This window comes from Epinephelus lanceolatus, chromosome 9, assembly GCF_041903045.1.
Source record: "Epinephelus lanceolatus isolate andai-2023 chromosome 9, ASM4190304v1, whole genome shotgun sequence".
NCBI lineage: Eukaryota > Metazoa > Chordata > Actinopteri > Perciformes > Serranidae > Epinephelus > Epinephelus lanceolatus.
Window position 1 is genome coordinate 29,562,926 of NC_135742.1, and position 27,959 is coordinate 29,590,884.

Sequence of the window (27,959 nt, forward strand, 5' to 3'; positions counted from 1 at the left end):
TTTTATCACAAAGCATAAATGTTTATTTAATTGGCAAATTTCATAACAAAAGCTGAGTTTCCGTGTTGAACGAATCAGCTTAATTTCTTTCAAATTAACGCAAAACACAGTAAATACACACACGATAGACAACCTGTTTGACACTTCCATTACATATACAGTTTGAGTTATAACATTAAACACCATATTTACAAAGCTCACTTCTAAGTAAAACATCAAGAACTCTCTGGTTGTGCATCTTCAAAGCATCAGTTGAACAAAAGTCAAGGGTTGGAAAAGTTCTTCTCTCGTTCTTTTGCTCTTTTTAACAGTAGAGTGGTTAAAAGGCAACAAGGTCATTGTCCTCCAGAGGATCTCGCTGTCTCTGTCTCACGTGGTCAGTCATATATATATATATAGATATACTCACACAGTCACACAAACACACAGTCACAGATAGGTACTTATCATTGCTCAGTGGGGGAGCCCTGCTCACATCCAAACACCCTTTAAAAGATTACTGTAAGTCACAACATAAAGCCCTCTGCCTTACAGCTGGTATATGATCTGTATGCATTTTGCTGCTCACTACTGTACAGTCAGAGTACCCACTCTAAAAAAAAGGCACCCTGTATTCTATCTAAACACGGTTTTGGCATAAATGCACATGAAAAGATCATGAATGAGGCAGATGAAAGGTAAAACATTCAATTCTGTGTAAGAAAAACAACAAAAGTATTTGTGCTGCACATGTGGCCAGCACTTGAGACACCGTCACTGTGAAGAGATAAATAAAAATCTGAGATAAAAGATCCAGTAAGTCCATGTAGGAATCCATAAAAAAAGGTGCTTTAAGTCTTTAGTTGTACAGCTGCACGATGATCAGAGGAGGTTTTCCAGTTAAAGATTCAGTTGTTGCAGACATCAGCTAAAAAGCTAAAAGAAGAGTGTGAGGAGTGGTGGAGAAAGAGTAGTGGCCTAAAATATAGTAACTTATCTATTTAATGGCATTTTGCTTAGATAGTAGGGCTGGGCAATATGAAGACAATCAAATACCACATAATTTTAGACCAAATACCGCAACAAAATATTGATTTTTGATAAATAGCTACCAGTACTGTGGATACAATGACTAAGTGGGTAAAGGTAAATAATAAAACAGCTGTAAGAGTGGATACGTTCAGAAAATTATATCACTTTACTGTAATGCAGCCATTTACGATATTACGATATCCAAAATCTAAGACGATATCTAGTCTCATATCATGATACTAATATATCAATATATTGCCCAGCTCTACAACATAGCCATACTTATTTTGCTTCAAACTACCATATGTCTATATAATCATTTAAATATTATTATGGCTTGTTGTGACTTTGTTTAAAAAATACAGGCGTTTTGCATCAAATAATCATAACAGCTAACACACCTATCCCACTGGCTATTTTATATTACATGTTCATTTCTGGCTTAATATTGCTGTTTAATTCTCAGATGCAATGGCATTTATTTTCACCATTTCCCTTTGACCTGAGCTTATCTAATCCATCTTGTTTCATATTCTGTTCTCATTTCAGGGACAATGCAATTTATTTTCCTAATTTCCTCCTGGCCTGTGTGTATCTAATGCATTGTGTTCTGTTTTCAGACAAATTCAGTCACTTTTATTTCTACTACATAATAAATAATAGACTGGTAGGTAGATTTTAAAGGTTACTCTGTTTTTTTCTGTTTCAAGATAAACAACTGAGTTATTGTAAAGCTCCATTTGATCACTTTGGCTGATAAGGCAAGTTGTGTCTTTAAAAGGAAAGTGCATTGACTCAATGGCCCCAAGGCATACTTACACATACACGCGCGCACACACATACACAACTATCACAAAAATACTCACCCCGTTTATAATAAAATACCTTCTCTTCACTTGAAATCGGTAAACATCTTTGCCATTGTTAATAAATTAAAAGGTTCAGCAGTTCACATTCATCAGCTGGTTGTGTGTGTTTGTGTATCTGTGTGCAAGAGTGTTCTGGGTAGTTAAGTTGTATAGTTCACATTGGTCATTGGAGTCCCGTTGCTATTTTGAGTAGCTCCAGGTCTTTGCGCGTTTGAGCTGCGGGTGGCGTACAGCCGTATGCCTCCAAACCCAGAGGCAAGTACCGCTCCTGCAGCCCCAGGAACTCATCCCCCTGCCCGGATTGTAGCGAGACCCACGGAGGGGCTGAAGAACCACCCTGGAACCCCCAAAGCGCCAGACTCTCTGCGTTGAGAGGTAGTAATAACAGTGCGTGAGAAAGAGAGACTTTGAAAGACAGACAAAGAAGGGGAAATTTTTCAGCATGACACTAACCTTTACTGTGCAGATCAGCAGCTTTGGCCAAACCAAAGGAGACCAGATATGGTGCTACGCCAACCAGGCCTTCTGGTTGACCTCGTGTTGCCATGAGCACTATTGACCTGTTAAGGCAACAAACACATCTGTAAATTAAGCAAGAATGTGCACAATCCTGCCACACTGGGCTGCTGTATATTTATACTAAACACGAAAGTTTGTCTCAGATTTTGATTCCACTACATGTCCATGTCAGATATGCAAATTCAGTGGTGCAACCAGTGTTACTTTCCCTGGCTCACCTTTTTGGTATCCCAGTTTTTAGGTACTGTTCCATCTTGGCGTCCATCTTGGCAAATGTGGTTTTCTTAGTGACCTTTCCAGAGCAGGCATCCACTGAGACCAGGAAGTACCCAGGCTTAAGGAAAGGCATAGTCACCTCATTCACCTGGCAGGTAATAAGAAAAAGATTGGTTAAATAAACTCTGATTTACAAGATGAAGTCACACAGATAATGTAATGTGTACATGAGGTTTGGCATACTCACAGTGATAAAGGAGCTGTTATCTCCTCTCTGCTGCTCTTTTGTGCTGAGAGACTTGACTTGTGTCTGGAGGTAGGACGTCCATGGCTCACTGGAAAACACAAGCTGAGACAGAGACAAATTTGTCAGCACTGGTGGCTTGTGACAGAAGTCATCTTAAATGTGGCAACACATACCTTTTTAGCACCACAGCCTTTGCAGGATTGTGTATTGAGGGTCGGCATAGGCACTGCTGCTGAAGGTTTCTTTGAGTATTTGGGGTAAGCTTTGGCTGTGCAGTTACAAGTCTGTTTGGAGGACGTTGTGGCCATGACTTTCACTCTTTCGCAGCCTTTTACCGAACAGTAGCTGTGACCATCGCGACCATGGCGTGCCCGAAGGTAGAGCCACAACAAGCTAGGTGTGACAGGAGAAGAGTTTAAATAGTTACTTTCAGGATTCAGGGAGGCTCAGAGAGATAAAAAAGGATGAAAGATAGACACGTGTCAGACTGCTAAGCCATTGATGTCAGACGGCTGACCTTCACAGGTCAGTGCAAGTCAGGAGGATTAAAAAACAAGTCAAACTCTCAAAGTTTAACACACTCCTATTTTTTCAGCATGCTGCATTTAAGAGGATTGAATTTTGTGCTCTCACCCAACAGTTTTGTCAAAAAAGTACTTCCTGTCCATGGGTTTTTTCTCCAGCTCTGCGAGGGATGACAAAGTGCCGTAGTCTGTGGGGTCATCAAAGGTGTTGCTTTGCCTATCGTTGATGTCCGCCATGATCTGGAATGTGGTGTCTGATGGGTAACAGAGTCCCACCAGCACCCAGTCATCTCTGAGTGGGAGAAAAAGGAGGAGAGAGATGTTACATTACACAGGGCTTCCCCCAAGACAGTTTAAAGAACAGAAAAAATGTTTGGACACACGTATTCTCTGAAATAAATGTGATGATGAACACATTACACAAAAACTGCTGAAATACACATGTTAATGCAGCAATGCTGTTGTCATCCCATGGCTTTCTCAGAGAGAAACATATAGTTTTCCTTTAAAATCTGCAATACATTACAGAAATCCCATTATCTGCAGCATGCATGGTGACTTGAACACACACACACACACACACACACACACACAGAGCTGACTCTTGTTACTCACTTGTCAAAGTTGATGAGAGAGAGGACAACCTCTCTGGGTGCAGGTCCGCTCCAATGCAGAGTGTAGCTCTTGCTCATCATCAAGATGGGCTGATACTGCTGAGACAGCGCCCCCTGGCTGTTAATCCCTCTCAATACCAGAGGAGCAGAGGGGTATTCATCTCTGCTGATAGATAAACTAAGGCTGGGGGCTCCCTGGGTCTGGATGTACACCTTAAGAGGAAACGTTTTTTGGTGTTTGTTATTTTTTTATTAACTGACTGATATTTATTTATTTATTTCAGACACGTAAAACAAACAAATGAAAAGACAAAAAGATGAACAAAACAAAATAATAATTGAAATGGATGATAATCTATACACTAACCTCAATGAATATGGTTTCAATAGACAACAAATATGAAATCTTACATGTTTGTAAAAGAGTAGGAGGAAGTATACACTTATTAAGCCAGTAGGAAGAGTGCACATTTTACATTAGAAGGACAGTGTGACAAAAATGAGGTGAAGACTCTGACATGTTGTACCTGAGAGTAGCGGCCGCTGCAGATCACTCCACTCCACTGGGACATGTTCACACAGCCAGGATGTTGAATCAGAAAATTATCTGCTCTGCCGACATAGGTGTCCGTGTAGCCTGTTACTGACCCATCCACATCATGAAAGATGGAATTTTTGTCACCGTCCAGGTCGTTCTCTTCAAACCACTGCCCCGGGCGACCAAAGAACGATCGCAGCTCCACCTGAGGATGTTATTTGCAAAGAGCGTTGTGAATACCACCATATATATATTTGATCACTAGGTCTCAGCTCAGGGTATTTTGCTTTGCTTAAGTGTCACTTCTGGTACCTCGGACATATGTTTGTTTTGGGAGCATGCTCTCAAAGCAGCTGCTATTCACTCACTAATTCTTTTTCATCAGCATAATGGAGCTATGAATTCAATAGTGATAATTTTTGTCTCTAAGGAAAACAGAGAAGTATGAGCCTGGTATTTTATTTAAATGCCTCACAAACAAAAGATTTTAGAAGCACTGCAGGAGGACAAGGCCTAACTCTCTGACATCTGGCTTTTTACAGAAGATCTTATTTTTTTAAAAGGCCCCTCTTACATCTGTAATTTCATTCATGTCTTGACTGTATCTTTTCTAGATGGTTTGCCAGGAAGAAATCTGATTGCAGCTACCAGTGTATGTTTTTTATGGGGGTTGGAGAGCAGCACTTGGAAACTGTAGAAATTGTGTTGCTATACTCCTCCTGACATTACAGTTTAAAATCAAATTTTATGAACTAAAGATGCACAAAGAAATTAAGAGGAGAGAGGGTTTTTAAGTGACCCACTGAAGTAAAGGCAGTGCACTACACTACTTCACCACAAGATGGCAGCAGTGATTTACAATGGTTTTTCCACAGCTCTGACTCAGAAAGGGGTTCCCCTTGCCTCTGTCTCATCCATGCTTCAAATAAAATAACTTCCAGCTCTATGACTGTGATCTGAGCTGCGATCAAATCAGTATGAGGGGATTTTTATAAGGGTGATGAACTAACGGGAGAACACTACAGTCAGACCCAGTGTAACAACTAAGGCATTCCTAACAGCAGTGAATCTGCACAACAGGAAAACAGCAAAGTAAGAAGCACACATAAAGAGGAAGGAAAACAGGATGGAAAAAGAGCTGACCAAAATACAATGTTTGCAAACAGGAGCAAAAGAGTCATATGGGAGTATTTAGCCTAAAATGACACATGACCCCAGGTGATGTGGTCAAACAAGAGAAGCTGGGAGTGAAACTTGCATCTGTAGTGTTAGTCATTGGCTGTTATGAGCTATTAGAACCTTATTAAACATGGATGACAACTGAAACATGTAAGGGATAATGAACAATGAGCAAGTCTTTATTGCAAAATGAACTCTAACAGGGTGATGCAAGACCCAGAGGAGAAGCATCCCCCTGAAGCTGTTAATTTTGCAATAATAATCTTGCTTATTACACAGCAACTTGCTAAATAAGTCCTAATTAAGACATACAATATCTATTTAAAAATTATGTTATTGGTTTAAAAACTCAATGGTCTGTCATTTAGAGCAGCAGTCTGCTACTCAGAGATAACTGATCGTAGGATGCCCCAACTGATTAATCAGAATCGAGAGCCACAATATGCTGTAATACTGTAAATATAATGTAGGTAAGTGAATGGTTGGATTGCTTTATACAGACAGCTCTATGTTAACTCCCCAGTCTAAGTGTTGCGCTGCACGTTAATTTGTTTATGCAATGCTAATATTAAAACAGTAACTGTATAGTGTGCTCTGATGTCAAAAATAGATGTTTACTCACAGTGGAGTGGAAGTTGAGCTGGGACAGGTTGTTTCGTGGAGTGAGCTGCCAGGTGTTCTTCAGGTTGAATCCCACTGCGCTGGTATAACGCTCTGGTGTGGGGATGAACCCACGAAATGTACTCTGTGTAAGCCGCACCGGACCATCATAGATCTGGAAACCTCGGATTGGGAATGTCCTACAGTGAAGAGGAATGGGAAATAATCTGTGGTCAGGCAAATCAATTGACAGCAGTAAATAAAATGGAGACTGATGAAGTAAACAGAGTGAGGGGCCATCATTCAAATACATGACCAGAGGTTTTAGTCATGGACTGGCAAAGACCATAACTTTAAAAGGGGAGGAACATGTTAGTAAAAACTCCAAAACATTTCAGCCAGGCCATGAGCTCACTGGGGAGCAGGACATCAACTGCCTCAGATGTGACATGCTTGCAAGTCTTGGGCATATGAGCCTTGAATCAGTTTTACAATTCCACAAGTTCCCCCTAAAATGACTCCAACTATGTCAACATCAGCAATAAAGACACTATGGTCAATATAAAACAGTGGTAAATTTTATTTAAACATTTTTATAAAGAAAAAAATATATATGTAAGAAAAACAGACCACACAGTCTCAGTAAAGAGAATCATAGTTGAAAATGATCATCTTTTCCAGAACAAATAGTGTCACACTAGTAATAATTACATACATACATATGGAAAAAGTTGGGTTGGTTAAGTTAATAAGGCTGATGCTCTTGGATAATAATTACATGTGCACCCCGTGTTGGTAAGACAAAGGTACCATTTTCCCCTACATCACTCTGTTTTTTAGTTTTAACTTGCCCTCAGACAATGATCTAAATCTTAAGTAATTGCTATTAATGAAAGCTTGTAAAACTTTAATTAAAGGATCAGATTTTTCCTTAATATTAGTGGAACTATCTTCTCTCAGCAAGAAAAAAAGAAGAGTGTCAGCAGCTCTGTAGTTAACCACGATGACGACAGACAAACGTACTGAGCCAGATGTCACAGTGCGGTCAGAAAGCCTGTAAAATGACTGTTAAGTTGTACACAGTGGTCACAAACTTACATAAACCCACTTTTTGAGACTAAAAAAGGGCAGCTATTTGCCAGTCTCTTGTTTATGTTGCTCTCCTCTTGTATAACAGTCTGTGTAATGAGAGAGAAAGACAGAAAAGAATTTAAGGAGACCCAAAGGGATATAAAGTTCAAAACTCTGGTCTTGTTAGGACTGTCCACTTAGACCAACATGGCATTATAGCATGGAGAGACTCTTTAAACTTCCTCATAATGGAAGTCCTGTCTAAAGCATTGTCAGTGAGGCACAAGTAGTGTGACCCACTTTTGGTCTTGTCAGACATCTTTTGGTTTACCTGTCAATTAGAGCACTATATCATGATATATATTTCCTTCCAAAGACGATTACAAACTCGAAATGATAGAAAGAACAGAAAAAAAGGGAAGGAAACAGTGACATATAACTGATATAACAGGAAGAGCTGTCATAAAGCCTCTCCTTGCTCATAGCATATCAAATGCTACAATGAGTAATCCCTTTCTATGAAACCACGTAAGTGTTGCCACCACAGTTCTTCCCAAACTGCCTAAAATATCACTTGAGGGAAGTCAGTCAAAACAGAACTTCCTTTCACAAGTCCACCTTCTGCTCCAAGCAGCTGTCCATCTGTCCAACTACCTGATTGCCTTGCTGGCTCTCTCTTCCGTGTTTGTTTTTCCCAGCATATTTTTCTTTGCCAACTCCTTCAACGCCATCCCCTGCAATTCCTGACAAAACTCAGCTTGATTTGGATTCCCCTCCAATTCCTCACATATAGCTTTCCTTCCTTCTCCTCTCAACAGCTTATCCCTCCCTCTGTTTGCTCCCCCTCACCTGTTTCTGGGCAGTGTCCTCATCTTTGCATCAGCCCCTCCTAAGCCCCAGTATTTATTCTGTCCTCCGTTTGTCCCTCTGTTCCGGCTTTCACCCACAAACAGAGACTGTGTCACTTCCTGGCTGGAGCCTTCATCCTTAGGGTAGCTGCCATCACTGGTGAGCATGAAGGAGATAAAGGCATATAGAAATTAAAAATGTATGTCATACACATATGTAAACATTTAACAACTTAACAATGGAATATAGTGCAGGAAAAATGTTTGTACTTTTTTTATTCAAGGATGAAATCAGAGGAGAAAAAGGAGCATGCTGTTGTATTAATCAGGACAGAAATGCTTGTGACAATAAATCTAAGCTGTCTGTTCTTTGCTCAGTATCTACTAATCACACAGGGTTTTTGGAAAGCAGCAAATATGGCTGAATAAACCCATGACACTGCTTGGACCAGAATGATTTAGAAGTGCACACCTGGCAAAGGACAATCCCACTCCATTGTCTGCGAATCTGTTTGGAGAAAGATAAAGGAAGTACATTTTAGTCTTACAAAATGTCTGTTACTGAAACACCATGAGTCAGATTAGGTTTAAGTGATGACATCATCTTTTCATTTTTTATCAGGGACAACCTCGGTTCTCTTGATTACTGCACATTAATCACATCACAGTGTATGAGTCGACTCACCCAGAGTCCTTGATGATGATGTCACCTCCGCGTATCCACGCTCCTAAGTCGTTATTCTTGTAGGAGATCAAAGTGTCAATGACCGCCGCCACCCGTGGGCGGCTAGGGTCAGCATTCTCGTGTGGTCGGAATCTGAAAAACACACATGTGCATTTCTATTATTATCCTTGTGACTGTACATTGACCACATTCTTCACCTCTCAAGCTTTCACCCTTACCACAATGTCAAACCTATTTTTTCCCCTACTTTTTCTCAACATGTGGTCCTCATGAAGGCCGATGCACAAGACAACACACACACGCACAAGATAGATTTAACCAATTAAAGTTTTGGAGGGTTCAGAGAAAGTAATGGTCCTTATAATCATAACGTCATCATAACATAAATCTGTGCAGACATAATTTATAACTATACTAAAAGTCTAAAGCCCTTCTGTTGAACTCTAGAGACTGCACGCGTCAACGCTCATTGCCTCCTATGATGCACGCTACGTGTGGTATTGCAGAAGAGGATATGGTGTTATTGAGTACAAAAGGGTTTATCCCCCTTGGGTGCATGAATGTGCTTGGAAAGTGTATGGCCATTGTCCCGTTAGATTAAGAAATAACTTGTGTAGAAACTGAAAAGGAGGTCTGTAGTCTTCAAAAATGGACAGGGCTCATCCTGTTTTTTTCAGCCTCATGGTGGTTAGTTAACTCATATCAAAGCTCTCCTTTAACATCAGCATTTACATTTTAAATACAATAAATAGCCACAAATTTGATGACAATCTGACTGTTAGGTTTTAAAATACCTTGTCACAGACAAAAGTTTGGTCAAGGAGAAATATTTACCTGAATGTGGCGAGAGACGAAAAGGTCAGAGGATTACATAAATCAGAGGGAATCATTCTTTCGTAACTCTCTCATGAAAGATTTATACTTAGTGCACATTTTAACATTTAAAATCCTCCCCCTCATACCTCTGCACACATGCATACACTCACACACAAGCACAGAGCATGGCCAGCAGTCTCGGTGGACACGCAAGAGTTTTTCCGTCTAGTTGAGGGCTGTATTTGGGTAGGGAGAGTGGAAACTCTATCTGTGAAGCCTTGTTTTCTCTGTCAACACAAACCTGACAGACCTTCCACTAAAATGCAGCAACAGAGTGTAAGGCCATCTATCTATCCCAGTCAATGGTCATATCCTAGGAGATATACAGCGGGGGGCTATAAATAACTTAATTCACAAACATTTATTGACAGTGGCATTAAACAAACACATTAGTAAACCAGAAATACCATAATATTTACATAGTGAAACTGTGCACCGTGATGCATATGATCACCCGCTATAGACCCTGTAATAGTGCACAGTTGTAGACTTTGTGCAAACACGTGTACAGTATATAGTGCAGCATAGTGCACTAGTCAGTTTTAAGTCACACTCCATTTACATACACTAACCACTCGAAATGTACAAAATAATAATAAAAAAAATCTTGAGATATATATTATAAATGACAGATTTTATACTTCCTCAAAATGTAAAATGCTACTGCACACGCACATGCGCGCGCGCGCGCGCGTACACACACACACACACACACACACACACACACACACAAATACCTGGCACTGTTATCTAGACACAGGTATTCCCGGGGGTCACCAGCGCTGGCATTGGTGGTCTTCACTCCTTTATCAATGAACAACCCTGCCTGGGAAGATGAAGTATGATAACAGTACAGATGCTTTAAGTTCTCTAAAACCATAGTTAGAGATCCAAGATGGGCCACAGATCTATTTCTGCTGGACTGACATAAACAAGACTACTAGTATATTTTACAGTGTGGGACCTGAGGCAATAATAAACGTACTAAATTTAAATCCCGGGCCAACAGAGTTATAAAGTCCGTGCTGTACAGGGTGCTGTGGAAAGTAAGAAAGGTGGTGAACAGAATCCATGTGAATAATTTATAATGTGTTTGAGCATATAATGTATATTTACATCACATATAGATTAGTTTTGTATGTTTAGTGAATGAATTGTAAAATAAATGAAGGGAAAAACGTTGTGTGTCTGTGTATATATGGAAACCTTTGCTCTGTGTTGGCCCTAGGCGAGGTATAAGCGAGGTAAGTCTTAAACCTCCTTCCTCTATACGAGAGGCTGGACAGGCTGAACAAAGAACTTACAGTTCACCTGCTCGACTTGTGTCATTACACAACAGAGCACTATTGTAGAGTCCACTTGTGTGTATGCGTGTGTGCATGTCCATGTCTCTTTTTTGCAGGACCCAGGTGAATAAGCAGAAAAATATGTGCAAAGGTTTTTTTTGGTTTTTTTTCACAACTTATAAATACTGTGTTTCTCTTGTCTCTATAAAACAGAGGCAGGCAGAGACAACACTGACAGGATTTGGCACAGCCTGGTACACTGGTCTTGATATGGGTGAGAAAGCACACCCTGACTAGAAGCTACACCCATAATAATAATAAAAAAAGCTTAAAGATAAGCTACAGTGATGATACCTTAAAGTTGGAGTGTACGCGGTTGTTGTAAAAAATCCCCAGGGGAGTGAGCTCTGCCTTGGTCTCCGGTACCAGCCCATGAGAGTCTCCGGTGGAAGAGCTGTGGAACACAAACCATATGCCAGCATCCTGGAACAGGAAGGAAGCGAGGAGAGATGAGATGATAAATCGGGTTCATGGTACAACCAGGCAACAGCAGGAATTTCATTATCTGGGCTCATACACACAACATCCTGGGTGGAGCGCTGAAGTAGCATACAAAACCAATATGCAGAACTGGAGGCGGGATGTCATACTTCATGTGGGTCAAGCCCCACAGAAAGCATAAACCAGCTGGAGGAGTTTATACTAGCTCAATACTTGATTAAAGTTCACGGTTCAATAGATATAGATGGACAACCTAAATATCACGAGCATACCCCCTACCAATATTTAGTACACAGCCCTCCCCAGTGGACCTCCACGCTGTTTGTGCCAAAATGAAAAAGAGACGTGGTAAGGGATCCTTGTCTTCAATTTCTCCCGTCTCACTATTGTTATTGCACCCCTCTATCAGACACCAAAGCCTGTTAAATCCTATTTTATTGATGGATCAATTTGTTATGAGCTTGAAAATCTTCCGGTTTTATTGTGTAAAGTTCAGGAACACCAAAGCCAGTGCAGCTTAAACTCATATATCAATCAGATGTTCTTCTGGTTAATCATTCAATTTTTTTATTAATCACTTGTGGAAGTTGTTTTCTTACATAACTCTGATATTATTACCTGAGAACCAGCAGCTGCATTGCTGATGAGATTGTTGTTGGGATTGGCGATCCAGAAAGTTGAAACAGCCCTGGAAAACATCCCACCATGCAAACACACACACAGACAAAGACAGAACATGCAGAAAAACACATTTAAAAAGGGAGTACCTTGGCATTACAGAGACTATGACTAATAAGCAGAAGACAGAGATCAAAGAATCCTGTGATCTTTCAAAATACCCTCAATAATCCACCTCTCCAACATAAACCCTGGACAGGGACAGCTCTGCCAACACACACACTGGAACTACTGGAAACAGGCCTTGTTGCTACTCTCACAGAGGCACTTTTCTTGTTCTTGCTACAACAGAAAAACATCCAGTGGAGAATAGAGGTTGTTATTGCATGGATAAAACCCCCCTGCCGATATCTCTCGCACACACTTTTACTTACTACAATATCTTTTTCACATGGACTTGGACCTTCTGTCTTCTCTCAGAGTATATCTGCACTATCACCCCGTTACCCCACACAGACATTTGACTGAGAGTCAAAAACTTTTATGTCAGTGTGGGAGATTAAAAAGTCATTCGAGTTGAATTGGCCCCGGTCTTCAGTACTTTCAAAGATAAGGACGTGGCTCAGTGTCTACTATATTTCCCTCCCTGAATATCAAGCTGCTTTACAATCAAGCTGTTGGTTTATTCACAGATCTCAGGGCTTGGCAAGTGCTTTTTGCAGTGTCCCTACGATTATCTGTTATTACAATTATCCTCAGTTTTATGCTCAACAAGACCCCAGGGTCTCTGAAATGCAGCTGTTGCTGGTGGATGGTTCTAGCTTAGTGGTAGAGCAGGCGCCCCATGTACAAGGCTGTTGCCGCAGCGGCCCGGGTTCGACTCCAGCCTGTGGCCCTTTGCTGCATGTCACTCCCTCTCTCTCTCCCCCCTTCACACTCATCTGTCCTATCAATTAAAGGCTTAAAAATGCCTGAAAAATATCTTAACAAACAAACAAACAAAAAAAAGAAATTATGTCTTTTTCCATCAGTGCTAAAATGGAAATGTGCCTCTTTGTGTACAGGACGAGGGTTCAGAAAGTCTACACTACCTGTATCAATATGCAAATAGGATAAAACTCCAAAAATTAAGTGAATGTGTTGATGGTGCTCCTACACATTTTCCATTTCTAAATTCTAAATAAACACAATTTTCAAGATTCAAATTTCCAGACATCTTGGTAGATTTTTCAGACCATATCTGACATCTGCATACAAACAGCCAGCTCTTGGAAATCTTCCATTTACCCAATGTGGCTGCTCAGACACACACACATTAGCATAAAGTTGGATGACCTTCCACTGTTACACATCTCTGTGCAGACTGCAGAGAGGAAGTAAATAAACCAATGCAACTTAAACTTGTATTATTTTCCATTGACATACTGAATAAATAATAATAATAAATAATATCATACAACCCTAATTCGGTTGTGGATGTCAGGATTTTGTACAAATATTAGGCACTTGGGGCTGTTTGCAGGCTGTGATGCACAAGCGTAGAGCAGCTCTGCGTAGGAGGGTGCATCCTGTCGTATGCCATACTTCTTGCCTTGCTTTCGATGACATCAAACTCGCTCCGGCCCACACTCTTTGCTCTATTTTCTCGAAATTCTTCATTTTATTTGTAAGAAAAGAGAATGGGGCAATATTCTGGAAGCACAAATATTTTTCCATACTCTTTTTTCTTTTTTTCCATACTTATCCAGACCAGGAAATTACCAAAATTAAATCCCATAATTTCCCACACTGTGTAGGAACCTTGTATTGATGTTTTTGAGATGATCATTTTAAACCATTTTAGAGCAGTTATGGGTCTGTGGAAGATGTTAAAAACTGTCAAGACTGCTAAATTCAGTCTGATGGGTGGTGTGTGAAAATATATACAGCTGACAAAATAACTGATAGTTACACCCACACTTTGATAACACTAATAATATAACTATATTGTATTGTAAAATAAGAAAGTATAAGTATTATCCTTATCCTAAATTCTTAATTTGCAGTGGTGCATCCTCTTTAGGTTGGTGCAGAAATTCACGCTGTACTCTCCAACTAGAGACACTCAAATTAATATTCCAATCTTACTTGCACTCGGTGCTGGGCGAGGGAGTGTAGCCCTTGTAGACTTTGTCCTTGATGCTGGTGCAGAGAGTCTCATTGCGGTCAGTGGGCAGCAGAGTCCCGGGTCGAGTCAACAGGCCAAGGTTGTGGAAGAAAGTGTTGCGCTGCTCGATCCCATCCTCAAGGAAGAAACAGTGACCCAAGGTGTCGTAGCCTATGGTGTTCTTCACCTGGGTCAAAGAGAGAAGACCATCAGACTCATATAAATGAGAGAGAACAAAATGAGGATTTTAAGACTGGAGTTCTTGACAGCAGAGGAAAATAAATAAAGTACTATATCCCATTTATGGCAAGCTTTCACTTTCCAAGGAAGAGGTGGTTTACACTTAATGGAAATATGCAGAAAAAATCCTGGTAAACACTAAGACGACATTTAGTTAGTCCATCTTGGAATCATCAGCAACCCACAAGAAAATACAGTACATTCCAACACTGATGTGCCTGCCTCCTTAAAAACTTAAAATGACTGAAATAATTTCCTACTAGGACAATTTTTTTAATTTAACCCAACTGAAGCTATGGAAAGAATGATGGTGTCATGAGAGCTGTCGAAGAAGACAATATTTACATGGTCATTGTGCCAGAGGGGAAACAGGAAAAAACAGCAGTCAAACAATGTTATCCATTACTTTGTAGGTTCCATTTCCCCCAGTGCAGATAGGAAGAGCTTTTCATTCTATGGCCTCAAGGACAGACCCCCGTTTGACGTCAAGAGAGAGCATAACACATGTCATATGAACTCGATTAGCCAGCAAGGATATAAAAACATGTACGTTTTATCCAAAGACAGGGACTACTTGTAAACTACTGTACCTCTTTCCAGGGACAGATTATTCTAACAGAGGAAACTATGGGATAAGAGAGTTTCAAGAGTGATTAAGAAAAAGGACAAGGAGAGGAAGAAAAAGAGAGGAGGAAACAAGCCATTACAGTAATCCAGCAATGGAGGCTGTAAGTGATGAGTATTCAACAGCAAATATCACATGGTACTTATTAGTGAGAGCTGTCTTACACATCCTCCAAATGTACTGATGATTTCATGTGTCTACAGCTGTCTTTTCTTTGTTCTCACATACATGATACACCTACTCATCACACACTTCACTAACCAGCAAACCGTTGGTTGCGTGGATGGTGAGACAGCGGGAGAAGGAGTGGTGTATGGAGAGTCCATCCACATAGGTGGGCTCCCAGTAGCCTCCCCTCTGGTCCACATCCCCGCACATGTGGAAGTGGAGGGGGTAACGGCTTTGCTGGGCCTGCTGGCCCATGTTTTTTAGCTCCACATGGGACAGATGCACTGATGAGAAGTTACCGAAGATCTGTCGGTGTGGGAGAAAGAAAACAAAAAAAAAAGAAGGGGTGATTTTAAAATCGATCAAGCAAGAACAATCAACTATTATACACAGCTAAAGTAAATTACACCAGCCTTGTAGAGGGTAACAGAAGGTTCATATTATGCCACAAAAGTAGGCTAACCGTCTACCCACTCCGGTCCAATTAAAGGTTTAACTCTACAGTACCATTCTCTGTGTTTGTCTATGATCCCACTGGGATATGAACCATAGCTCTGTTGGCACCATGCTCCAGTGAGTCAAACTGTACTAAAACCACAGATATTCCTCTTGATGAATAGGAGATGGAAGTTATAGAAGCACAAATTAAAAGCGTAACACACAAAGGGATGCATAAATGCAAAACACAAACGGACTGGGGAGCAAATACAGTTAAACATGAATCAATAAATAATCCAAATGTGCTGTACAATGCTCTCTAGGAGGTCTTTTTGTGGGTATGGCATAATCCACACAGTCTGGTTCCAGTTAAGGAGGTATTGGCCAATCCTTCCAGCTAACTGTAACTCACGCACACACACACACACACACACACACTCACACACACACACACTACATACTTTCTAGCTCCGTCTCTCTTCTCTCTCCCTTTCTGAATCACACACACACACACACACACACACACACACACACACACACACAGGCTTAGATAACGAATTAATCTTTTTTTTACAGTATACACACTGCACATGATGCCTCAAGACATAAATACTTAACGTATAAATATCCATACAAAGACACGCACGGGTCCTGGCATGCATACAGTATATACATACATATTCACACTATGTCCAGATGGGAGGTTCGTGAAAAATGGTTTGAGAAAATATGCAGTGGTGAGTGCTGTGTGTGTGATGGCTCTGTTGTTGAGGTTTGCTAGTTTGGGGGTGGCGAGGTCAATCATTTTAGAGGCAGATTGTGTAATACAGTATAAGGGAATGTTTTTGTTGGAGACAGTAAATGTAGCAAAAAAAATGGTGGAAAGAAAAAAGAAAGTGTTTATTTTGTTTAGCACAAGGGGGGTCACTTACATAGAGCTTAAGGAATGTTATTGTGTATTTGCCACCAAAGTGCATAAAATTGGACCATCGTTACAGTGAACTCATTGCCTATATAGAGACCAGTCACTCAGGGAGGATATAAAGCTTTAGTTATGGCCATGTTTGACCCTAAGCTGTCTTATGTCTTCAGTGTTTTTGTCGGATTTATACAATGCGTATCTTTTACATGAAAATATAAAAGCTTAACATGTAGAGCCTGTGCTGTAAACTAACACCTATACAAGACATACCTTGATGTGGCCTCCATAGGTGTCGTGGCTGTAGAACTGGCACACGTTGTCCCCGTAGCACGAGTTTTCCATTTCTCCGTAGATGAGAATGTTTCTGGAGAGCAGAGCCACTTCAGCACGCATGTCCACCCCATCTATGATCTCGCCAACATGGTTGTACTGAGGTTTCCCTGGGTAGGACAGACAGGGAGATTCTTGGTCATACACTGCAACAAGTTGACCATTTTAAGGAAACATCTGGTGCACAATTGGACAAAACCTATAAAAGGTGCAGGTCATTGCTTCATTTGATAACAACTGTCAATCCATCTCATACAAAGAAAGCAGTGAGGAACACTGGAGGAATGTCGCTTGATTTTGCTAAATAACATAACCCTATTTGGCTTCAAATTCTTGTGGAACATTTCTCAGGTGGCACAAGACATACTCGAAGTGAAACGTTAAGCGAAATATAAAATGTTGAAACAAATAGGAAGTGGCATTTAAACTTAACTCAGGTTTTATTTCTGGCAATGGTGGGCTTCTTACTGCCAACCACAGGAAGTATGCCTAGCAGCACACACTCAAACACACAAACAAGTATCCACGCCCCAAAATCAACCAACCAAAGTTATAGACATGTAAAAGCAAATGTAATCAAATACATATGAAACAAAAAAATAATCAGCTCTTCAACGATACAGAAAGGACCCGTGCCCACAGGGTGCAGCTGCCAATGATAATGCACAGCAGTCCTCCAGCTGCTCAGCCCTTCCTCATGGCAGCAACACAGAAACTAGGCGCGCGCACACACTTACACACCCCTCTCTTCAGGAAGGGAGTTGGCGTTTGTTGACAACAGTGGAATGAGATTAGGAAACATGTCTGTGAGAGAGAGGGACAAGAAGTAACTAACAGATTGTGAGGGAACAAAATTAGAGGAGCAGAAAAAGGTAGAAGGATGTGGAGCAGAGGCAATATATCTGAATCCACACAATTATTGCGATCATTATAAGACAAGGTTACTATGAAAATATAAGCTGGCAATCTCTTTTCAGCCTCCTCCAATAACCTTACATCACCGTAACAGCTGGACAGGAAATTAGATCTCTCTGGACCTCATGATTAGCAGCACATCTGCCAATTAAATTTATTGACTATAATGAAAAGTATAAGATCTTTTACATCCATGCCTAGGAGTCTTTCTGATATTAAATATGACTGCACTGTACTTCCCCTATCTGTTCCTTCCTTCTTCTTTCACTCCTTCAACACATTTTACAGGAACTGTAAAGCTCAACACGACACCTGCTGAGTAAAACTGAAGTCAGACTGCAACACACATGAAAGGAATGGGCCCTCAGGAGACAAACACTGACACAGACAAAGCCAATTTTTTAGTTTGCAGCCAGGGCAACCAGATCTATTCTCTCAATGTGCGCACGCACACACAAACACACACACAGACACACACACACACACACCACTGGCCTTTCTCACCTTGTATCCTGACCTGCCTGCTGCTGCAGTGAGAGCAGGGCAACAAGGTAAACTCTTCAGCCTGGTGCATGGAGTAGTCTGTGCTGGCGACTACAATCTGATCTCCGGGTTGCCAGGTCTGCTGCACCTCATCCTGCAGGTTCAGCACCACCTGGTCCACGGCATCCACCTGGAAGCCTGAGATGGGGAAGCCTGGGGGGGACGATAGAGCACTTCATTTAACAGAAACACGAAGTACAAAAAACTAAAATACTATAGAACAAAATTCATATTCATATTTATTATGCTCAGGCATAAAGGATCTTACAAAAGCTCTCTTAGAGTGAGAGCAAAAACAAATCTCCTTATGTGGACTTCAACGTTTCCATAATAACTGTAGCAAATTAATATGACACTCAGATTAGTCCATCTGTTCTTAATACCCATAAAATGGGGAAGAAAAACATGAGGATAACAGAAAACAAATTATACTAAATAAATAGCAATTTGTGTGTTTTTCTACAGTACTGCATAGTGAAGTAATATATTTACACTGAATAGCAATTTAGATCCTGGTTTCTAAATAGCGTAATAACCACTGAGATATTGTGAAGCCAAGAAATTAAATGTCTGTGTACAGCTGCTATTAATATTGTCTCCTTGCGGGTAATATCCACCTAAACAATTATGCAAAAAGCTGTTAGATAACCCGGGGAAAAATCATTGTACACTTTATGTTCCACAGTAAAACTGATTCACTGTCAAAACGTATTTTACAAGGTGTGGGCACACACGGCCACAATAAATAAGGACAGCCGGTGTGCTGATGCCTCACCCAAACCAAACACACACAAAATGCGTACACATTTACAACTGCCTTTAGACCTAGTATTTGTCATAAAGGCATAGTCACAAATCCACTGTCACACACTCAGGCACAAGAATGTCTTTCATGTTCAGGTGATTAATCTGTAAGGCAGTTGGCACGTGGTAAACCTCATTCCTGACCCTGTCACCTTCCTCTAAACCCTTCACCACCTCAAAGCTAGAGAAGCCTGTCCATTTCACCTGAACAGCTTGCTACTGGGGCTTGAAACTACAGACACATGGCATCAAACTCAGATGACCTACACAAAATGACAGAAGGCACAAACTAAGCTTAAATAGCCAATCACTTTATAAGTTCTAATTGCCGTCACCGCTGAATCATCGACATTCACACTGGTTTTGAAAGTGATACCATTGTAAGCCGTTTCTCACCATTCTTCCACTCGCTGTAGGCGGTGACTGAAAAGCCCACTCCATCCACAGTGGTGAAGTTTCGTCTTGCAAGAGCTCTGCCTCCTGTGTCGTGGTTTTCATGTTCCCTAACGTCCTCTGAGCATGACGCGTTACCACCACCTACAACCGAGACCAAAGCCCACGCCTGTCTGGAGGGATCAGAGGGATGAGGAGAAAAGTGGGAGAGAGACACAGAGGAGAGGGAATTATTTCCAGACATTCGAGTACATAGACTAGTTTCACACATCTGTATCAAAGAACAACAAAAATGCTATCAAGAAGAAAACAACTTGGTCCATTATTTGTGACAGACAACACTAACCACCATGTTAGGCCACTGAGAGGTGATGGTAGCTGCAGAAGCCTGAGGCAGCACCAGAATTTTGATGTAATGTCTTACAGATGCGACAGTTACTCAGATAAAGGGTGTGACCTGGATTGCATAATAAACTTTCTCTTTGTCTCAGTGTGTGTGTGTGTGAGCGTGTGAGGCGTCAGGATGAGGATGTGTTGATCACGCTGACAAAACTCTTTCACTGAAATAGACGATAAGTAACAGACACTGGGACACTTACTGCAAAAGAGATTAAACTAGAAGGTAGTTTAATGCCCTGAAGGCAGAGTAAATGTTAGCAATGAGCCTGAAGCAGGATATAGGAGGAGGCGTCTGAATATTAGAGTGAATGTCAAGTAATAATAAAAAGACAATGAGAGGCAGAAAACTAAAGGAAGGATATCAGAGCGGTCAGGGCATTATTAAAATGAGGACAGGGGATATCAGGAAGGGTGTTTATATGACTCAGAGGAATATTGGGCGTACCTGTCATGTCGCAAACTGCATTCAAATCCAGCTTTTTACTTTAGCCCCTAATCCTCCCTTCTCACTCCATTGCACACTGTCTTATAGAGCAGGAATGTCGAGAAAATTATTTTTAAATGGGATTACATTGATTAAATAAGATGGAGAGACTGAAATCATTTGAGATGAGGAGCTTGAGGGTGTGGATGGCGAAAGGGATTGGGCGTGCTTTTGTGGGCGTATGACCTAAAGCCAGACAGTGTGCTGAGAGCTGCAGCCTTGGATGTCTCATATGTCATGTCCTCAGCTTTTTAAGAATGACCTCTTGCTTTTTTATTGTCCAGCATTAGATAAATCATGAGTCCAAACAATCTTAATGCCTCCTTAATATTCATGGACATAATAATATTTTAAAACCATTATCCTAAACTATGGCATGACATTTTAACACCTTATCAGCACAAGCCGTCCTGACTAATATGACCTTCTCGTATCAGTCAACCATTCAGTAGTCTATGTAATCATATCTGAGTAGGCAGTTGTACATTATGATAGACAAGAGGAAAGTAATCTGAGCACAAGTCTCATTTCCACTGAGGCGCTGCTTGGCCCGTTCCACATACAATAAACAATCCCAAATTCACCTTGCCCCTGTGTTAATATCTGTCTCTGTTCATAATAATTGCTCCTACTGGCACAATCACAACATAAACACATCTTCTTGGAGATGAAGGAGCCCCTGTGTTATGTCACTGCACACCCCACTGATACACAAACAGGATCCATCTGGGGATCCACTCCGTTCTGTCATTACAGCCCCAGTGTGTGGCTTTCTGTGTTCAGAGAGAGTGGTTGTTTCCTTTTGCCACATCCTTGGTTTGATGTTCATCAGCATTTTAACAACCTCATTGTTTGACGGGAAATAGCAAATGCGTAGAGGCAAGAGGTAAATTCACTACAGATCAGCGTGAGCGTGTGTTTAAGTGCTCTCCTGAGAGGCAAAGATTAAAGACAGAGGGGTCAATAGGCACGAGGCAGGAGCCAAAGCATGCATGTACATGTGGAAGGAAGAATGGCTGACGCCCCTGAGATCAACCTATATAAATTCAAAAGGTATTTGGGTAATGTGCCAGTCTGTGTTTGTAAGTTGGACATTGCAAGGGGTTAAAGAGGTCCATGAAACATGCCCTTGGGCACCCCTGTATGCATGGTGTTACAGCACCGACGCAAAATAACACAAAACTGAGAAAAAAAACACCAACATTGTTCCAAAGTATGTTCCAGCTACTTGCCCTGCCGTTTGTCTCCGACACGCCATAACAGGTCATAAACTGATCTACACTTCATCATTACACTAATTCCTATAGGTCATACACCTCTGCCACCCAACTCTTTCAGCCTAAAATCGCTCAGCCAAACATTATGTGACTTTAACGAGACATTAAACTGCACGCTGTCTCATAAATGTGTGCTATGTGTTTCCTCCTACCACAAGCAAATCCACAGAAAGCTAAGATTTAAAAATCCGCACTCCAATAAATGGTGACAGGATTAGAAGTGTTAGTGCGCACCATTAACTTATTGGTACACACACACACACACACACACACACACACACACAGAAACACCTCTGAACATTCGCAGGGCTCCATCATCTGATCCATTTAAACCACTGTGCTGTGGATTTTAAGGGGATTTGTTTGAAGACTTGGCACCCACCCCCATAGGCGAAATGTGACACTGGAGAATCTGGCGTAGCACTTGGCTTTTCAGTCAACCAAGGACCAAACCAGGCTGAGCTACAAATAACTCAGAGTGAAATGCTGCACTTAGACTTTCCACTGAAAGAAGCTTGCGTGTGCATACATGTGTTTGAGTGGCGGTAACAGAAGATCTAATGTCATGTTAAGATAAAATCCAATTCTCTCACTTTATGGGCTTAAAGAAAGCATGAGCCCACGTGGACAGGATGACATTCAAACCTCCAGTATCTGTCCTTTTGTAACTGGCATTAAAATCTCCTGAATCAACACTTTTTGCACAAATCCTGGAAACTCTCTGACCCATTATTCTGTACATACTTCCTTTACTGGCAGGGCATGATAAAGCGGAAATTCAGGGGAAACTGAAAAGGAATAACTAGGAACGATTCAGGGGAACATCTCAAATGAAAAGAAAGGTACATAAAAGAGGAAATTTTCCAGTGAGAATGGACATGGAACAAAGTGCTGGTATCGTCATTAGCCATCTTTATTGGCCTCAGGAGACCAAGAATAAACAAAACACTCCCAAGGACTTGCATAGACAACAAACCATGGAGAACCAACACAAACTCTCCAAGAGTTGGCACATTCTGACTGCAGCACAGCTGGGACACAAACCCACTCACGCATATTTTTATACAGTTCGACAACAGACACACTCGCCAGGGCAACATAAACAATCCATGTGTATCTTTTCATTATTTGATATGAAAAATATATCATTTATAAGTCTGTGCAACATTTCACATATTCATACATTGGCACTATTTACCTGTATTTGAGATCATAGACAAAGCTGCTGCCGAGCTTCTCTTCAATGGCCTTCTTAGTTTCATCCAAAAGACTTTTGACAGCTGAGTCTCCCACAGCCAGCGTGACAATGCGGCCCACCGGCAGGTTTCGCAGCAGCTGGGTGAGCCGCCGACTGTCATTACGTGATTCATGTGTATCGTAGCGTTCAGAGAATAGCACAGCAGCTGTGTCCTGGTCCACCACGCGCAAGTTGATGCCTCTGCTGAAGTTACGCTGGAAGGCATAACCCCCTGTGGCCAGACCGGAGGCCGGGACACTTCGGGTCAGCAGAGACCAGGAAACTCTCTCAGTGCCGTGTAGCTCCAGAGTCCCACCACTATTGACAGCTATGAACTTGCGGCCTATGCCAGGCACTTCAGGGACTGTCTTGTCATCAGAGCGCCCCACAAGGGCAATGGTGGCATGAGAACGGTAGCGACATTTGGGAGCACCGATGTGAAGGGCTCCACCATCTTCTATAAGGATGTGATGTGTTCTCAAGGTTATGTTTTTGGAGCTGTCAGAGTTGTCTGCAAAAACTACTCGACCTGTGAAGAGGCAGTGAAAAACACAAGTTAGTCTGTGGTGTATGTTACATCCACGCATCCTTTTTATTTAATAAATGCAAATCCATCAGTGTTACATCTCAAAATGCGACTTAGCAAATCATGCACCTTGATGCACTCACCTCCTGACTGGATGGTTAGTGTTTGGAAGGTAGCAGAAGATTCTAATCTCAACAAATGTCCTCTCCTGACAATCACAGCCTTCTCTGGTTGGTGACCTGGGTTCCAGCTACTAAGGGATAGGTCGTGGTCTGGACAGTTCTCTGCAAACATAACCAATCAGTTACAAATTACAGTGAAGAAGCCACTGGGTAAATAAAGAGATACATCTTTAAAAAACATAAACATCTGAATCAGTTAATTGTCATACTGACCATCTAACACATCTCCACTTGTGAGACTAAGGACGAGGATAAGGGTGAGGAAGAAAGCCCCAATCGACACTCCAAAACAGATAAACGTGTTCTTTCTTTGCTGGAGGCTCTGAGCACGCTCTCTCCGCTGGTTCTCCTCTGAGAGGTTGAAAGTGGCTCGCCGCTCTGGTGGGGGGCCGTGAGGTTTTATCGGTGGAGGCGGTGGGGCTTTGGCAGGTGGTGGCGAGCGGACTGGAGCCACCCGCCCAGGGACATAACCTGGAGACCGCTGGTGGTTGCCGTGGGGCGGAGCCACAAAGACCGGGAAGCGGCTGGGGCCATCACTCGTCGGCATGGTATACGTGTCTGCTGCCTGAGAGGAGAAAATGAGAATGTGGATTCACTGAGAATGTTGGGGCACGCGGTCAAGACTAGGGATGTTCCTAACAACTAACTTCCCCAACGTATGAACAGAAGATTAAACTTAGTCTAGTCGACTACTCTAAAAGCCAGGTAACACTCAAAAAACAGTAAAAATTAAGCACAATTTCAAACTTTAAGGTTAAATACTGTCCAAAAAATTATTGTGTATACTACAAGGGCCATTTCAAATTGTTAATCACATTTCTTAATGACCAAATTGTATTCTAAATCCAGCTAAAATGTGTGGCACTTTTCACTGTGCATTATGAACAGTACATACTATCCTACAAAACAACTCACTGAATAAAAATTAACAAATAACGAGTACTGAAAACAGTGTTCTATAGGCAAAATAAATCTTGAGGAAACATGCCTGATTATTTCAACAGCATTTTCGTTGGGTACCTCACAATCGCCTAGGCATCAGAATATGTATTAACACATAATTTAGATATATATATTAATAAAATAATAAGAATTTTAATAATAGGTTTAACCAGATATATCTCCCTGGTTGAGACTGACTACAAATAGATTGAAATTGATCATAGCAAACAGATTCTTTTCGTACTTAAGTCACTGGTTTGTTGTCAGCAAAATTACTTTAATAATACACAGTTTAAAGCAAAAATGGTAAGCACTGCCATAAGACAGAGGTCAGTAAAATATAAAGATCATGGTTTCTTCCATTTTCCCTGTTACAGGCTTTTTTAGGGGGGAGGTTATTTTTATCAGAAGCAAGGGTCGAAAGGACAGAGGGTGTGGTATAATATGCAGATTGTAAAGTCCCCCAGACAAATTTGTGATCCGTGATATTGGACTAAATAAATAAAAGTTAGTTGACTTGAAGTGCTAAGGGATGAGACACAAAGGAGTGAATAAAAGAAGAGGTCAGACAGAAGAGGTCAAGAAAAAGGGAGAGGAGCACATAAAATGAGAGTAAAAACAGTAGGAGGTGAAGACAGAACAAGGACTGATCCTTGGGACATGGGCAATAACCCTTAGAGCATCTCATTCACGGACCTCCAGGTAAAGAACCTGGGCGTGGGTCTTAAAAACACCATTAATCTATTAGCCTACTCAAAAATAGTCATTGTATCCTCTGGCTGATTTGGCTCAGACAGAGTGACATTGGCTGCTCTTGTCCACAGCAATGAAGGAGGTTGTGAATAATGGATTGCAACATTCCTCAGACTATGTTAACACAGCCAAAACAGATGGCACCAATTACAGTAGGGAAGGAGCAGAGTGCGCCAGCTTGAGTCTGCACTCACTTTATTTCACGCAACTGGAGGAGGCAGTACAGAGTGATCTGAAGGCACTGACACTCACACACACACACACACACACACACACACACACAGAAAGGTCATATGGACACACCTGCACACACAAACATCCAGGGGTAAAGGAAATGACACTGCAGAAAAAAGGGCTTCAATAGCATTTTTCTTTAACACAAACACCCTGTAGCACTGTAATGACATTACAGCCTGCTACCATAGGTCTTTAAAAACAAAAGTCAGCTAGTTCGAGCTCTCATATGTCAGATTCTGGCCACATGGCTTGATGAACGACCCAGTCTTTTTAAGTGGTTGTTAAAAGGGCAAAACCGCAACAACTTCCCAAAGCACTCTCCTTTAAACCAAAGACACCCTGAAAGTGATGACTGTCAAGCTTGAAATCCTCCCAGTGTGTATCAGCGCATCACACACACACTCCCGTGCCAACCCACACACACACAACCGTCCATTGTCTTGCCAAGCCAATTAGTCATCATTTTAGCCCAGAGCACAACAAACCTCTTCAACTCATAAACAAAGCAATGTACAATCAAGGGCTGCTTAACAAGGGCTCAGTCAGTTACGTAGGCCACCACGATATAAGCTAGGCCCAACAGCAGCTGTTTCACCCACTTCAACCTGAATCATCCCATTACAGTGTCTGCCTCATTCCTCACAGGACTTACATTGATAATTCTCTATCTAATCTGGAATGTCATCAAGAAAGGCATGCCGATTACACTGTTCATGTTTTCACGGTCAGTGCCCTGCATCAGACGGACTCAGTGGGAGCCCTGTGATGGGAAGATCCCCCAGGCATCAGTCTTTATAACCCTATCTCAGGCTATGTTTTTATTCACATTCCTGACCATAAAAAGGGCCCAGCTGCTCCTGCTCCCCTGCCACTAACTGACCTGTCAAAGCAGAGAGAGTTGTGTACTTACCCACCTTGGGGCTGTTCAACTTGCAGAATAGACACTCATCACAAGGCTGCCCTGCTTCTCATGAGCCTCATGGATGTCCTTAATAACCAGGAACTCACTCATTGCCTCCCTCGCTCTCATATTTTCCTGATTTGAGAGCTACTGAATATCAAACAGATGTGGGGGGAAACACTGGAGCTGAAGCGGGACAGACCATCACACATTCCTCAGCTGTAAAGTCATCCTGTACTTTGGGGATAAATATTGGCAGTGTAACAAACATTAAGCCACGTGTTACCTATATTAACCCAAATCTGTAAGCCAGAGCAGCGCTGACACATCTCTCACTACAGTAAGTGCTGTGGATGAATTGGCTCGCACTGATTGATATCAGGGTTAAATAAGGTGTGTTAAAAGGGAGGATTTTACTACTTGTGTTAATTTATGGGCTTGTTTTGGCCGGAGTGACTCCCTCCATACATCACCTGTCTTCAAAGAAAAGACGCTAACCTTACGATACTGTATTTTTAAAAGGCTGCAGGCGCTGGGTAGTCTATTAATGACATGTCACCACAAAAGAGGAACCTAAACTACAACATATGGCAAAAGTTTCGGAGTAACGTAGGGTTGAAATAGAAATAATACAACAGTTTTCATTACAGTGGTTTGACAGTCTTTGACAGGTTAGGTTACGCTAAGGTAGTTTAACACTGGGACACGTAACGTTAGCAACCCACTACTTACAACTTTTAAACGTTAGCTCGGACACACAACAATGACTCATATTTGTCACGTTAGACTCTCTTAGTAACAACAAAGAGAAGTCTCTCACAAAGAAAAACAAGCCTCGGCTCCAAGTTTGACCCGGTGAGTCCTCCACCACCCCCACACACTGACAGACACACACAGACACAATGTAAACGGTCGGACGGACGGTGAGCTCGTTACCGTTGGTGAGACTGTCCTGCTCCTCTCCCGCTCTGTCCATTCGCTCTCTGTCGAGCCTTTAAAAAACGCGGGCCCGGTGCTGGCGAGACGAATGAATTGCTTCTCACCCTTTGCAATTTTGTTTTCCGTGTCCCTTTTTATATAGTTTTTCTTCACATGGTGTTTTTTTGCTGATGGGCTGTCGTCCGTCCGTCGGTCAGCCCACTGTCCCACCGAGAGGAAAGCAGGCGCGGCTTCGGGGAGAGGAAGTAGTGATGCGTTCCTGTTCTGTCGGACAACCAGGCACAACCTCAGAGACAAGCACTCTCCATAGCGCAGTTTTAGTAAAATATTTTTGTTTTATTTTATCTTAATTTATT

At 41.7% G+C, this 27,959-nt stretch overlaps 1 protein-coding gene across 2 annotated transcripts; it reads right to left on the minus strand.

Annotated features, from left to right (window-relative positions):
- Nucleotides 1-27,826, minus strand: cemip2 (cell migration inducing hyaluronidase 2). Of its 2 annotated transcripts, XM_033619706.2 has the most exons (24): nt 27,601-27,826; nt 24,045-24,396; nt 23,793-23,933; nt 23,085-23,652; nt 19,730-19,899; nt 18,491-18,682; nt 17,012-17,181; nt 15,475-15,687; nt 14,330-14,535; nt 12,203-12,272; nt 11,438-11,566; nt 10,535-10,623; nt 8,922-9,053; nt 8,709-8,744; nt 8,238-8,393; nt 6,340-6,517; nt 4,528-4,743; nt 4,002-4,213; nt 3,496-3,678; nt 3,036-3,255; nt 2,863-2,964; nt 2,618-2,763; nt 2,334-2,440; nt 1-2,243 (listed from the first exon to the last, which is right to left on the minus strand). In XM_033619706.2, exons 2-24 carry the CDS (start codon nt 24,376-24,378, stop codon nt 2,044-2,046), a joined length of 4,170 nt encoding a protein of 1,389 aa, XP_033475597.2. In that variant the 5' UTR covers nt 24,379-24,396; nt 27,601-27,826; the 3' UTR covers nt 1-2,043. The 2 variants fall into 2 exon arrangements, with proteins under 2 accessions (XP_033475597.2, XP_033475598.2); XM_033619707.2 differs by lacking the exon at nt 1-2,243 and having other exon boundaries at nt 2,329-2,440.
- Nucleotides 27,827-27,959: the final 133 nt, after the last annotated feature.

What these genes read in the sequence shown, in the direction of transcription:
- cemip2 (XM_033619706.2), bottom strand. Translation starts at nt 24,378, where the DNA reads ATGCCGACGAGTGATGGCCCCAGCCGCTTCCCGGTCTTTGTGGCTCCG. An exon ending in TGTCTAGATAACAGTGCCAG is followed by an intron (nt 9,054 to 10,534) that starts GTATTTGTGTGT and finishes TGTGTTTTTCAG; the next exon opens with ATTCCGACCACACGAGAATG. An exon ending in TCTCTCATCAACTTTGACAA is followed by an intron (nt 3,679 to 4,001) that starts GTGAGTAACAAG and finishes TCTCCCACTCAG; the next exon opens with AGATGACTGGGTGCTGGTGG.